The sequence below is a fragment of the Larimichthys crocea genome, chromosome XXIII (assembly GCF_000972845.2).
Source record: "Larimichthys crocea isolate SSNF chromosome XXIII, L_crocea_2.0, whole genome shotgun sequence".
Taxonomy (NCBI): Eukaryota; Metazoa; Chordata; class Actinopteri; family Sciaenidae; genus Larimichthys; species Larimichthys crocea.
In genome coordinates, this window is record NC_040033.1 from 3,908,174 (window position 1) to 3,924,671 (window position 16,498).

Sequence of the window (16,498 nt, forward strand, 5' to 3'; positions counted from 1 at the left end):
AGCAGACTTTATTTATTTAGTATATTTTCCTCTATAGTATTCTGCATTTCAAAGCATGCCAAAGAAATTTTTCAGTTTCTGCATAGTGCTGGCTATACGAGTGCCAAAGAGTTTGATTCCTTTACAAGTAGTAGAAGTTGGTATGTACAGGCAAGGAGTGACAGAGCAGATCCAGTGTTGTGTAAACTGTACCAAACCCCCCCTCCCCAAGTGCTCAAAATATCTACAAATACAGGACTCAAGTCTGTCAGAACTCATAGAAAGTTGAACAGAGCTGAAAAAAGCTCAGTATGGAAGAGCCATTAAGGAAGGTGTGTGTCGGTGTGTGTGTGCCTGTGTGGAATTTTTTATGCATGTTGTGTGTGCGTGTGTGTGTATGTGTATTATTAAATGCAAAAGGGGAAAAACACTTAAACACCCACACCCTCCCACCCAGTCCCGTGTGTTTTCTTTTTTTTTTCTCAAAGTGCGCCCTCTACTGTTATAATATGCAGTATGCATTACATAAATGTATTCTCTAGCATCGAATATTCCTCTAAGATCTACCGTCACATACAAGGTCAAATAAGAAGTCAACGACAACCACATTCTAGCTTTGAGGTCATAGTTCTGAATGTAAAGATACAGTTCAGGCCACTAGGTGACTGTTATTGAACACTAACAACACTCTCGCTACAGCGTGTGTGTGCGTGTGTGTGTGTGTGTGTGTGAAATGAAGAGGAGAGCCCGCTTCGAAAAACCAGAACCTCAGCACTGCACTGTAAAGCTTGATGGAATCCAGATCTACTGGGTGTTTACTGGATATCTATGATCAGAGACTGATTTGTGATGGTGGTGACCACAGGCAGGGACTGCTGGTGAGAACTAAGTGGTGGTGATGGGTGTGTCGGCAAAATAAACCAAATGAAACAAACAACAACAAGCAGATTCAGGGTTCAGTAGTAAGAAGAAGTCAGTAGATTTGGTCAGTGTGAGCTTATCAGCTTTAAACGTGATGCGTTCACTTACATCGAACTGTGTGACCAGCTCCAATAACAACATATTATCTGAAAGGAATCACCTTCACAATAATTCTCTGGGTTCAGGTTTTCCAAACTGTCCTGATCACACCCTCGAAAACTCTTAAAGTCACTGTAAAAATGTCATTGGTTGAACTTTAACATCTCAGCTGCATTCACAACTTAGGGCCAACGTTCTTGTTTTTTTCACTCACAGAGCCGAGTTTGAAAAGGCACCAATGATCATTTGTTACAGCGATCACTTGCTTTGGTTGGATACTAAAGTGCACCTCTGCAAAGCGTGACATCAGCTGTACGTACAGCCACACGGTCCAAGTAGTGCACAGAGCAAAGACACACTGAAGACGACTGAGGACAGGTAGAACAGGACACCTGCACGACGTGGCTCTGTGTGCGTTCTGGAATTGATCGCTTCAGAATTATTAATGAGAATAAAAATGTGTACTGCTCAGAGAGCATGTACACCCATAAATATTGAATAAATATTGACAAATGGTTGGATTATGAACAGTAGAAGTTACACGTTTACACAGAAAGCCTTCACTCGCTCCGATGAATGAGCTGTGATATATCATAAGTACAATCCATAGACAAACAATAATAATCCTACAACAATAAATAAATACAACAGCTTAGACCAGCAAGCAGCAAAATACAATCTTCACAATTCCGCATTAAAGGGGGATTCCACCAGAGTTAAGGTTCAGGATGTCACCCTGTGAACGTCACCTTCCTCCAGTGTTTCTGTCTTACCTTCCTTCCCTCTGATTGGTTGGTTTGGAGACAAAAGGAAAATGAATCCTCTAACACAGATGACGCGTTCCTGAGTCTTTATTAAACATCTGCACTGTTTAAGAAATAAAGTGCTAAAAATGAACGAGTGCGGTTACGCTGCTACAAGTCGGAACTGTTTAAAGGACTATTGCACTTCGCCGGGCTCTGCCTCCTCAGTGTGCGGGGCAGGGAAGGATGTCCGTAGAATTTGAGATCAGGGAAGACAATTTGAAGATGTTGAAGATATTTTCCTTTATCTTGACAACTCAAAACTAAAGCGTGACAAACTGAAAGGTTTTGGAGATATTAGAAAAGTGATTTCAGTTTGATAATAAAGGGTATCATTGAACCTGCTCTTATTATTTCTCTCTCTGTCTGCCCTGAGGTCTTTACACTGGCACATGTTCATTTCCTTCACCACTTTAGACATTTTTGTATGAACTCATCCGGAATCCTGTGGAAAATGACAACGGGGGGAGTCTATACAGTGTGGGATGTACATGCACTTACATGCAATTATTATTATTATTAATATTATGTTGGTCATCCTGCTCACTGACCACTGCAGCATGACTGAAGTCAAAAGAACATTCATAAACAAAGGAAATCATATCATAATCATTCACCATGAAGCTGTCAGTCTCCCGTCAGGACACGGTGAGGTGTTGCACTGTTTTGATGAAGTGTATGCACATGATGCAGGAAGATGAAAGATGGAGGTCTGAAAGATGTTTTCAGTTCACAGTTTCACGATCACGTCTATGCCCTCCCTCCCTCCCTCTCATAAACTGCTGTTCTGTCAGATACTGTGGCAGAAGGTGGTCTACAGTATGTCATACAGCAAGGCGGTACAGAGCCAGTAAATCACAAGAAACCTGAGTCATGGTAACTTCTGATGAACGGTGCAGTGTGACAGATGGACAGACTCGGATTTAATGACGATCTGATTGGTCAGTCTGTGTGGACATGCTGCATTTCTTAGTATTAAAAACTGTTGGATGATCTCCTAAGTATACTAAAGCCTACAATGTAAATGTTTTTTTTTATTTGATTTGTGCTGTCTCGTTTCAAAACACAAACACTGAATCTGTCATTTGCCTGTTTCAAAGCCGTTCAAATCAGTGTGGGGCAAAGAAAACAAATTCGTCCTCAACATCAGAATCCAGTGACCCTCGACAGTGTGTGTGTGTGTGTGTGTGTGTGTGTGTGTGTGTGTGTGTGTGTGTGTGTGTGTGTGTGTGTGTGTGTGTGTGTGTGTGTGTGGAAGCAAACATACACGCCATGCTCTGCAGACCGAACAACAAAACAACACAAGGACAAACACGCATAAAAAGCTTTGGACCTGAACGCATCACACACGTAATAAGATTAGAGCGCACTCACTCGTCTCTTCCTGCCAGTGTTTGCATATTGTACCGTACATAGAATAATGGCGCATTCGGCTGGTCATTGTAAACTGGCAAACTTGTATATTTACGTTATCACATGACAGACTGTATGTATGTACAAGGTGAAAGCGTTCCGGGTTCTTGCTCAGGTGAAAAAATAAAATAAAATAAAGTAAGGACCGATGAAATCTGAGGTAGCAAATTCAACTATGATGAACTAGAATCACTCTTTTCTTTTCTTTGATGCATGTGCTTGACTTTTAGAAACCAGAGCAGGCCAGTGTGTCACTGCCACCTCCATCAAACACAACGTCTTGTCTCTGTGTAAGGTCACGATTAGTCAGCTGGGCTTTCCTGCCTCTTTACAGATGTATAGTTAGTTCTTTTGGTGCACTGTTCCCGTGGTAATCCTGTAAGTTTGCCAGTTTACCTGTTTGCGACTCTGCCTGTCTAATGCCATATGTTCTTCACTCACTAGCAAATCTGTACAATGTTTATGATAGGGCAGCTGATATGTTCGTCGAGTAAATTCATGGCTTTTAACCCTCCAGTTCCCACCCCTGAGGTGCAAACCAGCCAATCCAGTGTGCTCTTGGGAAGGGGGGAGCGTCGGCTCCGCCGTGTCGGGGCAGGACGTCAGGGGGAAGGAACCAATAACAGAACGGGACAGAAGGTTTCCTGTTAGGCCAGCTAACACTACAATTTACCAACCGGTTTGAGTTTATCGGAAGCGCCACGGACATAGAGAATAGAATAATAATCAATATATCAATAGATTTTCAGTGCAAGACTTAAATGGCTACTTGTTTCGTCATTATTCTCTCGGTTGTTGTCTTTTCTTGTTCTCGTCAGTCATCCAACACTGGATACAGCAGTAAAGGGATTCTTCTACAGGTTAGCAGTCATTGATGTGTGTGACGATGTGTCATCATTAGTGGATGACTGAGTGGTTCAGACCAGTCTGGGTTGATCTGGACTGTGTTCATTAAGAGGCAGAGCTCCTCTCTGCTCTGTTTGTGGTTTTGGTTAAAGGTTGTACTGTTGTGGAGTTCAGAAAGCTCCACATGATTCATGAGGAGAGGGGAGGAGGGGGAGGGCTTGTGGAAGAGAGAGACAGAGAGAGAGAGAGGAGGCCTCCACCTTTTCTGGACCCTCCACCTGGCTTCACTCTCTCTGAGCAGTGTCCTGTGTGGAGAGGTCAACAGTGAAGATACAGTAGCTGGGTGTCAGTCGGATTACAGCAGGATTAAACATCACTCTGTATCTCCTCTTCCATCCCACTCTCCTCCCCCTTCACCTCGTCCTTAGCTCCCCCCTGGGTCAGAGCTGTGTCTCTGTGGTGTCCGTGAGTCCAGAGGTGTCTGTGGTTCTTGGAGGGACAGCCTCCTTTGGGTTTCAGGATCCAGGGAAGATACCTCTGTTCCAGCTGCTGGCCCAGCCCCAGCCCCCATACACGCCCCTGAACCAAAGTCTAACCCTGCACCTAAGGTTGACCCCAATGCTGCCCCGCTGCCTAAATCTAACGCTAAACCTGAACCTGCCGCTGGCCCCGAAATGACCCCAGCCGCGGTCCCCAGTCCCAGCTCTAGCTCCAGTTGCTGCCCCAAGCTGTCCAGTCCAGAGGGGACCAGCGGGCCCTGGTTGGTGTTGATCAGTGGAGAGTCCTGTGGCTGCAGGGAGTCAAGAGGCTTAGCTGGGAACTCCTCAAAGTCCTGGGAATCCAAGATCTGCAGGACAGAAACAGAGAGTTCAGATGAAATGGGCTACTTCTCCTCTTTATGCATTATTATTCACAGATTGCACATTTTAATACCACACGTGCTTCACCTGTGATAGAGACGCCAGAGTGTCGGTCTCCAGAGGTGTAACAGGCTGGACCAGTCTCTCTCCTGGACCTGGTCCTGGGCCGGGACCAGGGTAGGATGAGGCCTGCAAGAGACAGCACCTTATTTGTCTGCAGGAAGTGTGGCCTTGTGTCTGTTCACAGCCTGGGCCTGTCTCTGACAATAACAGAAAGCTGTCTTTCATCCAGCCTCCTGCTGTTAAGGTGACTTAGTCTTGCTCAAAGACAGAAGCTTGCTGTCACAACCCCTGTGACAACAAGCTTCTCTTACACCCCCCCTGTGTGTGCATGTGTGTGTGTTGTTACCTGAGGTGGTGATGAGACAGCGCTGTAGGCAGGAGGAACCAGGGCCATCTGTCTCTGCAGCAGCTGCATGATCGCTCCGATGTCCGTTGACATGCGACTCTCCAACCTGTGCAGCAGATGACTGTCTGTTAATCACGAGATTATATTCTATACGTTTAATCTTTTAATACATGTCACTGAATTCATTCTGCTAGCGTAATCTAGGACATTTAGTACTTCACATCTAAAGGAAATGTATGCTTTTGTTTATCCTCCATGGTCTAATTGTGTTCATAGTTACAGCGGTAAAGGGATTCTTCTACATGTCAGCACTCATTTGTGTTGTACAGGAGATGACTGATAAGTTCAGATCAGTCTGGGCTGACCTGGAATGTTCATTAAGAGTCATACATTTCATAACATGATCTACGACTAGTACTCCACAAAGGAGATGCATGCTTTTCTATCCTCCAGTGAGTGTAAGAGCTAACAGTGCAAACCAGGCTACCGCGAGAGGATCACAGAGTGTAGCATCACAGAGATGTGGCTGAATGGAGTCACTTTGGACTAGCTGCTGGTACTCTGGACAGCTGAAGACAGACAGGAAAACAGGGAAAGAGAGGGGGGACAACACAGTGAAGGAAACGTCTGTGGACCACAGGCTGGTGTCAGAACCGGGTTGCGACAGGAAGGGCTGAGTATTTTTCTTATCCAACTTGTGTATTTTGAGCTGCTGTAACAAGTGAATTATAATAATATAGTCTATTGTATCTTATTATGATTATCTTAAAGGACTCACAGAGTCAGTGGCTAAGATTTGAACAGATATGATCGCTCGGTGCTGTGAGTGAGCAGCTGTGGGAAGAACAGAAGTCTCCACGGTTTGTGTGGAATGTGCCATCATAACTATGAGGTTTAATGTCCAAAACTAACAGAATAATAATAATATCTGCATGTGCAGAATGTTGTTAGCCTCCACTTCTCACACAAACTTTCCATTCTAATTATACTTTTTCTAAACTCAGTGTTGCTGATGCTGCATTCCTCTTCTCATCTTTATTCTGTTGCTTTTGGAGCCGTAACATCGATTTTCCCCACAGGAGTCAACAAAGTTTTATTTTTTTATTAGTAAATCATTATCTTGGTGGAAATAGATGAGTGTGTGTTACACACACACACACACACAGGAGGTGTAAGATTACTCATTACTCAAACCTGCTGGGTCCTATCTGAGGCTCCAATATAGCTAATTAGGCCTCATCCTGATGATTTCTTTGTTTGGTTCAACTTTCTGAGAGCCAACAGAGACTTTGCCATATGTGCAAATGTTTTCAGCACTTGGAAGAGGAGCGCTCTCTTTACACAACACTACTCCTAATCCAAAGTTCCTCAACTTTAGCCCACTGACACATCCTATCCAACGGAGGCATCCGGTCAATCATGCGTTAAAAGCATTCAGCTGGAGGCGCAGCCGGCCTCAGAGCTGGGAGCCAGCACAAAGACACACAGCCTGTGATCTCAACAGGACCTGACAAAGAAGACTCATCCAACACTAAGCTGCAGGGATGGAAAATCTCATTTTTTCCACTGTGGTGGAGAGAAGAGGCTTCCTTCAGACGCAGCCGGCTAAAAGAAACAGTCTCCAACTGTCAGATGACGCCAAGTGTCAAAAGACTGCAGCGTTTAAGCGGGGACTTTAATTTTAGTCTTTCTTCAACAGCTGCTCCATACAAAACAGAACACAAAAAGAGCAGCAACACACACACACACACACACACACACACCCAGGCTTTCAATCCATCACACCTGTTGAGCTGTTTCTGCAGCAGGTCCAGGCGTGTGTCCAACTGGTTGCGTTGCTGTCGGCTCAGGCTGTGCAGCGGCGTGTTGAGGGGTGGGGGGGATGCCAGGCTGCAGCTGGGAACCTCTCGGTACTGACCGCCCCCTCGACTCTCCCCCCAGAAGCTAAAGATGTTGGACACGCCTGAGAATGCACCTGCGGGAGGAGGAGGAGGAGGACAGGTGGAGAAGAAGAGAGTGAGTGTGTGAAAACACTGTGCAGGCGTCACTGTATGCTGTTCAGTTCTGTGTTACCTGACAGGGCGTTGCAGGTGTTCCCAGTCTTGGGGTCTCCATCACCCTCGGTGTTCTCGTTATACTTCATGTGCATAGCCTGAGCATGCGGGTTCTCCATCATTGTCGGTGGAGGGGCTAGTCTGTTCACAACTGACTCCTCCCCCTGTAAGAGGTGTAGATCCAAGACATTAACACCACTTTTTATCGTGCCATGGTGGACACTGACAAAGTGTTTCAGAGTGAGTGCTGATTAAAAGTGAAGTTGTACCTCGTCACCGCTGGAGTGTGAAGACACCGAGCTCCGATGTGCCTCCCACTGTCGCTTAGGTGCCTCCTCCTGTTTTTGGTTGTTGGCTGCTTCCCTGTGTCTTCGTCTCACAGACTTATGGGACTTTTTAATTTCTCCGGCATCTGCATCATCTGGACGGAGGTTTGCCAGAAAATTAAAAAAAAAACAGACAGACAGATTAGTCAGACTGGCTGGATCAGGACCACTTTTCAAAAGATGTCTACAGTGGGACGATTGCCAGAAAAACTCTGGCATGGACAAACGTCATTATCAAATTGAATTTACTGAAGTTGTATTTCTGTAACCATTCAGACGGTCAAATCATCCAATTTTTTTTTTTTATGACAATAAAACCAAAGGGCGTGGTGAGATGTTCTACAGGGTTACCTTTTTCTGTGCGTCTTCGGAATGATAACTTGCGTCTGCGTAATTTGTTGAATCCCCCACAGTTGGAGTCATCACTGCTTGGAGAGCCTGGGATCATGTTGGTCTGAAATAAGCACCAGCATTAAGTCTCTATTAAAAGAAACACTGCAGTGATGCTGCAACAAACAGTAAGTCTTTCCAAAAGTTCAAGAAAATGGAAACAACAACCTGGAAACATTCGCGCAGTGCAGATTATTGTGGTCTTAATATTTTGAAGTATTCAGGGTGTGTGCCTGAATTTGAATTCACGTTATATTTACAGTTGTAAACTCACGTCTCGGAGGTTGAAGGTGATTTCCAGGTTGTTCCAGAAGTTGTCTGCAAATTCCGGATACATGTCCAGCACCTCCAGAACATCTTCTCTAAAGATCTTATGGAGGTCGCAGTAGGTCAGAGCCCTCACGTCAGCGTTGGATTTACCTGGTCGGGCATACAGGTTGATAGGCTCGCCGAAGATGTCATTCTTACCTGAGAAAGGATAAAATGAAGAAAACCTTTATGGGTGAGACGCATTAGAAAGACATTATCAAAGCTACATCGTATTGTGTCTCAAATTGTAGCAAATCAACACGTTTAAGATATTTTCCCAAAACTGTTTCAGTAGATTCTTCTCAGACTAACAGATATCTTCCCCAACTTAAAAATATTAAGCTCAGTAGCTTTTAGGTCAACACATGTAAAACTGATCTTTATATAACAGAATTCATCCATTCTGTAAACTGTTTTTCTGTTTATGGAGCAAGACCCAAACTGTGCTCACACTGAGCGAGAGGCGAGTTACACCCTGAACATGTTTTATGTTGTGTAATCCTGACTCTGTCAGGAGTAACACTCTGTGTTCACCAGCAGATGGTGTTACCAGATAATACATATCTGACCAAAAAGAAACTGGAACTGGGCTCCTACTTTTCAAAGTCTAGATTAATACAGGAGGCTATGCACCAATGGATACATTTTATTAACACTATCCTGTGCATGCTGAAGGATCAGCCCTGAGCTGGTCTGCAAAGGGCCGGACCTACGAGCTGAAATGCAAATTTAAATGTTTGTCTAAACTGAAGTAATCTAAATAATCTCCTGAAAGAGAAATATAAAGATGTTGCCATGTTCTTGCTGCAGATTCAATTTCTAATAAACTAAAAGTTAATGAGGGAACTCTACAGTAGTTAGTAAGATTTTGTACCCAAGATGGCTACCACCACATCTCCTCTCAGTATCTCTATGGATCCCCTGGATATGAAGTAGAGGGCAGTGAGGACGTCCCCAGCATGGACCAGCGTGTCACCAGGAGGTGCGTGGGTGGTCTTGAACTTCATGGCCAGCGCCCTGAGGCAGCCCTTGGTGGAGCCTTTAAAAGCCTTACAGTTCTGGAGCAGTGTGCGGTTCAGGTGGAGGCAGATATCTGCCTGGAGACACTCTGGGAAACCTTTCAGCACCTGGGGGAGAGGGAGCGAGGGAGCAAGGAAGCAGAGGGAGGGAGGAGATAAGGAGGGACAGAGAAGTAGGCGAGGAAAGAAGGAGAGGAAAGAAGGGAATAAAGAACAAAAGAAGACAACATGTGAGAAAAAGTAAGAGATACAAGCGGCAAAATAGTTGGGAGAAAGAAAAAGGAGGAGGTGGGAAAAAGAAAGCTGATGAATTGATAGTTAGAAAGGTTACATCAGTATTGATGCATGCTATTAGCAGCCAGTGACTGATACGATGTCAGAACATAAAGCTAATGTCAGATAAATGTCACAGATTATGGATGCTTTAAAAGGAATAATAACAAGTGCAGCCTTTACTGTCTTCGTTGTCTTCATCCCTACTGGTGAACACTCAGAGGACATTAGCTTTTTACTGTTATTACAGAGTTCCACAAATGACTCAACTAAACCAAACTGCCTATATATTTATCACAGGAGATTAGTTCAAACTATCAGAGAGGTGATGGCTTTAGTTCAATCTTTTGTGATTTCAAAGAGGAACATCAGCACATTTGGATTCGTATTCTTTAAAAAAGAGCCTGTGCAGTCATTTTTAGAGCTTCACAGTAAAATGAGTTCAAACTGTATTTCAGAGGGCCTTCAGGAACACAGTCAGCAGGCCCGTAGAGTGTAATTAATGTGAAGAATTGGTGCAGTTTTAATGAGTTCACTCGAAGCCGCGGCTCTTTTAAGCAGCAAGCTACGGGCTTCTCTTGTAACTCTCTGGCTGACAGCACAGAACAGAATCGTACATAAAACACCCACACCAAGTTTTCTCTCTTTTTCATCAGTTTCAAGCTGCTTTTTTCATTTCAGCCTTCACTGGGCTCTGTCTTCATCTCTCTATCAGCCAATGTCACTTCTCCCTGTTCACATTGTTCACCTGCCATCTCGCTCCTCGCTAGCTGTCTTTTTGTGCGAGCCTCATTGCTCGTCATCTCTTCCACTTTTTTTTTTACTCCGGCAATCAGACATTCCTTTTCCATCTCTCCTTAACCCCCCCCCCCCACACACACACACGCACAAACCTTTTTAAATATGTCAAGGTCTGGTTTGAGGACAGTCGCATACATAAAAACATGCAAATGAATGGAACAACACGACTCCCCTATGTGGATTTGAGTAATTGCCTACTATTACTCCCAGTGCACTGCGGTGCCAACAGGTACAACACCAAAATATGCTGAAGTCAGTTTTTACAGGTCGGCAGTATCAGGTGTTCCTCTGGCTCCAGTTTAATGGTACATTTAGCAGACACTGAACTGCTGACTTTCAAGGCTACGCTGTTATTGTTCATATAAATGTTTGCTGTCGTGATATATTATTGGAGACTTTGCTGTAGCTTCTCTCCTGTGCACAGTCTCTGTTTAGTGTGGCAAAATAGTCTTTTTATGGACTTTTATGTCTTTTTGTCTTTATTGCCTCCACCACACACACAGGTGATGTCAGGCATTATGATGTATATGTAGTTAAAGGTGGGGTCAGTCATGTTGGACAAGCATTATTAATTGTTGAGTCTCAATCTCAGGTTGTCAATGATGGAATAGGGAAACAGACCAGCCACACAAGACAACAGGCTCCAGTCTGTCTGACCCTACCTTTAACTGCTGTAGGTGTAGAGCAAGTTTTGGTTTACATATACATGTCCATGTATTATATACATCATTTATATACATTCAAATCAATCTAGCAAATAAGAAATCATGATAGAAATCACCATATTTTTTTCTTGTGTCTCTGTTTTTTATTGGATGGTTGATTTGTTTTTCTTTTCTTTTCACTCTGTCTTTCCTGATGCTTTTTTAATTTATACATTTATTTTAACTTAATTAATTAATGTTTATTATTGTCTGTTCTTTCTCCTTAAGGGTGGGGTGGTCTGTTGTATAAGCCTGTATCTTTTTTTCCCCATTACTTGGATTTTTTTCCATCTTACATGTGTGCAAATAAAAATCATGTGTCACCTCTGTGTGGTTAATGCACTTGCTTTACCTAAACTTATGTTGGCCTGATAGATACCAGACTTACTTTATGATACTTTATGATTCATAGCATTGTATTTTGCATCTTTACCACAGTGAACCCTCTGTGGACTCAGTTTTGCCTGCAGTCTCCTTCTGAACCAAAGAAAGCCTCAGATGCAAGAACCCAGGACAAAAAACACTAACACTGACACTGTACTTATGAAATCCTACAAACAATATGTGCATCTACTTATTGTATTACTCCATCTGTATACCTCTGTGTCCATATAATAAATAAATATGAGATAGTGAATAATAAATATATGAGATAGAAAAAACAAGATTAATAATAAAGTAATGTTTGTCTCTGCTTCCCCTGAGCTGCACACATCTGACAACCGCATCAAGCCGTGGCTGTACCTGAAGTCGATCCTGGAAAGAACATTTTTATTTGACATGTTATTGATCTCCACAGGTGTGGCACATATTCAGAGGTCGGAGGTCAGCTCCAACAGTGCCACCTGAGAGCAGATTCAGTGTCCTGCTCATCCAAACAACACAACAGATTTCTGTCTACAACGCTCAAGTTCAGTTCCTCATCAGAGCTGCATCATTATTCTCTCCATCCTCATGAATGAAAGAGGTCGCGGCTGATGAAATCAGTAGTGGAGGCAGACAGACAGGGTCTGCTCCACGTAATCATAATAATCATTACAGTAAACGTTCTTTAATCCAGTCTGCTCACGACGCTGCACTTGCACTGGGCCTTTTAGAGAGGGATCATGATGAGGGAAGAGGAGGGGGGCGCCGCCGTGGAAACACGTTCCCATGGATGCTTGTCAAATTTGCTCCCTCTATACTTCAATGACTCACTTATTGCGCTGAAATCAAACAACATTTCGCTGATGGAATATTGTGTTTGCACTTGGTTTTTCCTTCCAAACGCAGATCCTCGATGCCTCTATAAGCCTTCACAGGCAGTAATGAGGCGCTGATTATGCCCCGACAAGCAAGTCTAAAAATAATATGGATGCTGGAGAGGCTTCCTGAAGTTATGAGGCAGATATTTTTGGTAAATTAGACTTTCGGAGCCAAGATTGTAACAGTGAAACAGTTTACAGAGCTGTAGCTGAAAAATACCAGACATTATTATTTATAGATCCATATATTCTGTTCATATAACACATATGAAGGGTTGTAAAGATGACATCCACTGACTCATGCACTGTAGGACAGATTTGAATTAGCAGATCTCAAGTGTGGTTTATGTTCATGATTAAGTGGCATTGGCATGCATGTGTGTGATGTTTGACTCAAAGCCTTCATAACAGAGAAACAGAAGATGTGAGCTAGAGTGTGTGTGTGAGTGTGTGTCTGTGTGTGCGCGTGTGTGTTAGTAGAACACTCGCTGTGATTCAGAGTTCAGGTCGAGGTCGACCGCACACATCGAGCGTGCTGGAAGCGCTCCTTCGTTCTGCGTGTGTGTGTGAGCATGCATGGTGTGTTTATGTGCTTCGACAGGTGTGAGTCACTGTGTGTGTGTGTGTGTGTGTGTTTCAACTTAAATATGTGAAAACAGTGTGTTAGCCCTCATGCATGTGAACAGACTGAAGTAGGTCCATGCATGTTGCAAAGACATGAACCTGTCTATTTGCACATGTTTGAGCATGTGTGTGTGTGTATGTGTGTGTGTGTGTGTGCATATTATTTATAATACTCACATCATTCCTATTTTCTCTGAAGGTGTCGGACCATGCATGCTGAGACAAAGGCTTCCAATCATCCTATTAACGTACAACGCAGGCTCAAAATACTCCTCTAGCCTTCTGTGTGTACATGTGGGTATTCATGCGCAACACTCACTCATTAACATGAACAGACTGGGTGTACACACACAGGATTTGGGTGCATGAGGATGAGTACTCACGGCGTTCATGTCGATGCCGTTAGTGTATGACCAGGCGTGCTGGAAGTACTCCTCCAGCCTCTGCCTGAGCGGGTTGGGGATCTGGTGGAAGCGGATGAACTCCCTGACTCTCAGCATCTGGGTGTGGTAGCGGGCCGTCCCCGAGTACAGCCGCTGGATGATGGCTGACACATTCCCAAAAATGCTGGCGTACATCAGGGCTGGAGGTGGCAGAGGTACAGGGTCAGAAAAAGGTGAGGGAGGATTTGGAAGTGTGAGGAGGGAGGAAATGAGAATAATATATACTGTACATTAACAGAGAGCATAGGGACTGACACATCTCTGTTTCTCTGTCTTCTGCATCTGAACAAATAAATATAATTATCTTTGACTTCCTTTGGGAAGTCTCTTCTCTTTGTGAATTCTTGAATCTGTTTCACAATATGTATTTATTAATTTTCACTGTCCCTTCTCTAAATAAATTAAACTAAATCCTCAGGTGGCATATTTGAGAAAAATACTGTAGAGAAAAGCATGTACAGATTATGGAGAAAAGAGAGAGAGGAAACTTCAAGCTGATGTTGTAATAATGTAGAATAATGAAGATATATTAATACATTAGAACTATGTTGAAGTATGTATACAGATATAAAAGTCCAAAAGACAGCAGCTGATTTGAAGTTGTGGGATAAACTATGATAATCTGTTATTTCTGTATTGCCTTTTACACATCAGCTCAAACAGACTTTTCTTTTGTACCTCCTGCATTATATTATTTCATCTGAACTACAAGTTTACAATTTGTTATAGAACTACAGTACAATAACTTCAAAATCAAAGGTTTATACAATTAAATACAATACAATTTTGCGTCACAGGACATATATATGCTACATAGACATAGTATGTGAGTTTAAAACTCTAAAACTTTGAAATATACACACTTAATTTGAACCACTCAGACTGTTGAAGTTCTATTTGATCTCCTGTTGAACTTTAGAAAACATTTTTACACTGAACAAGAAATGTGAACTTTGTCACCACATCTCTCCCACTGAAGTCATGTTAGCAACATAACACAGTGCAGTGTATTAAAGGATCATTGTTTCCAGTCTATCCTAAAACCACACTCACATGTCCACGTGTATACTGAAAGGTCACTTTAATTGTTCGTCCTGTTCTTACGGCAGTACTGAGAGTCAGCTGAAGTTTAAGTTCAGCATGTCGCTTGAGGTCCCTCCTAAAAGAACTTCCTCCGACTCAGACTGCTGAATATTAACTTCAGATAATATTCTGAATGCATTTGTACACAGATTTTCTCTCCCATCATCTACATTAAAATAGTGTTAAGAGGGTGCTGAAGGCCAGTCAGGAAGAATAATGACAGCACCCCAAAATGACATCAGTGTATGCACCAGTGAGTATTTGCCAACTTAAACTTTAATGAGTTTAAGATGTTGATATTATAGCAGTATATATAATGTGTTCAACAGCCAATTCAAGATGAATTATGATCTGAACTACAGTTCTACAGAACTACAGGCAAATACTACTACACAACAAGATACCGACAATATTTTCCATAACATCTTATCCTGTTGCAGGGCAAGAGCCGATCCCAGCTGACACTGGGCAGGAGGTGGACTTCACCCTGGACAGGCCAGTTCACTTATTAACCTGCCTGTCTTTGGACTGTGGGAGGAAGCCGGGGAAACTGGAGAGAACCCTCTCAGACATGGAGAGAACATGCAAACCCCACACGGTGCAGTATCCCAACCACGGAACGACTCCAGCCGGCTGGCAGGTTTGAACCCAGAACCTTCTTATTATGATACTGTGTGTCCCTTGGAGCATACTTATACTTAACCCACACTGGCACACACTGTTTGACTCAGAGAGGAAAATCTAACCATGAGAAAAAAAAAGTTCTCACATAACTTCTCCAAGTAACTTTAGAAGCATACCTCCAGTGTTTTGCATGAGGTGAGTCCTGTGAGTAGACAGAGCAGCAGTTGGACTGATCTCCAAGAGTTTAGTCTGTAGAGGACAGAGTGTTTCATCCTCACGAGTCTGCCGGTTTTGTCCTGTTGTCATTTTGGATTCTGCTAACCTCTCAACCTCTGTCAGCTCCCATCACTGTCTACATCACCCACTCAAACTGCTTCATGTGTTTGTGTATATGCATGTTACAAGAGACACAACACACTGACTCTGTTGGAATAAGTCTTATAATGCTCATTGTTATTTCATAGCACACTTCCATATTCTATTTTAATAATGGTTATTTGACAAGCCTGTTCATTTTCTGGCCAAGCAAATGTCAAACTGCCTAGAGGAGGAACAGAGCCAAAACTAAAAATAAAAACAACAACCGGCCTCTGGGTCAAGATTTTAACCCTGTTTAATTGTACCTACAATAAATACATATGACTTTTTTTTCAATTTGATTTCACAGCACAGCAGAAAATAATGAGCACCTGCACGCCATAAACAAGTCGTGACTAGTATCTAGTTTAATTTTTAGACTCAGAACTATTTTTAAATGTCATATTTGTTTTCTCATCCTATGTTTTGCTTGATCAATGAGGTCCAGGCCTCCGGCAGCCTGCAGAGGTAATTACTCTGAAGAGAGATGATAAGCATGAGAGGGGATATTGCAATCCTGCTGATGGATTGTGTTAATAAATTATTAAGCGATATGTTCTGAGAATGAAACGTATGATCTATGGCTCTGTTCAGCAACTGTAACTATAAGAGGAACAGTATGTAAAAAAGGAAAAAATAATATCTTCATTAATTAAAACTTCCCAGCTCTCTGCCTGACACTGGTGTAAAGTGATTCCTGTTGTGTTGCCTGGTGTCTGCAGAAAAGTTCAGAAGAGCTGGAACAAGTAATGTTCCCACAAATCAATGGACAGGCTAAAACTAGCCTTCTCCTACATTACAAACCATTACTTTACAGTAAACATCAAACTTTCTGAATGTCTGACACATGTGCACGCTCAGACAAAAACAGATCAATAGAATAGATGTGAGTGAGAAGCTTCGGGCATAGAGGTGCT

General features: G+C 42.9%; 1 protein-coding gene across 2 annotated transcripts in view; it reads right to left on the reverse strand.

Annotated features, from left to right (window-relative positions):
* Positions 1-450: 450 nt before the first annotated feature.
* kcnh2b (potassium voltage-gated channel, subfamily H (eag-related), member 2b) overlaps positions 451-16,498 on the reverse strand; it is a 206,469-nt gene continuing 190,421 nt past the window's right edge. The window contains exons 13-23 of one of the 2 annotated variants that reach the window (XM_027274372.1): positions 13,458-13,657; positions 13,252-13,314; positions 9,284-9,536; positions 8,375-8,568; positions 8,062-8,164; positions 7,654-7,805; positions 7,404-7,548; positions 7,116-7,305; positions 5,331-5,436; positions 5,009-5,110; positions 451-4,908 (exon numbers count right to left, since the gene is read on the reverse strand). In XM_027274372.1, coding sequence (XP_027130173.1) covers positions 4,486-4,908; positions 5,009-5,110; positions 5,331-5,436; positions 7,116-7,305; positions 7,404-7,548; positions 7,654-7,805; positions 8,062-8,164; positions 8,375-8,568; positions 9,284-9,536; positions 13,252-13,314; positions 13,458-13,657 — 1,931 coding nt within the window. In that variant the 3' untranslated portion in view covers positions 451-4,485. The remainder of the gene's footprint in view (positions 4,909-5,008; positions 5,111-5,330; positions 5,437-7,115; positions 7,306-7,403; positions 7,549-7,653; positions 7,806-8,061; positions 8,165-8,374; positions 8,569-9,283; positions 9,537-13,251; positions 13,315-13,457; positions 13,658-16,498) is intronic. The other variant, XM_027274373.1, reaches the window with a different exon arrangement.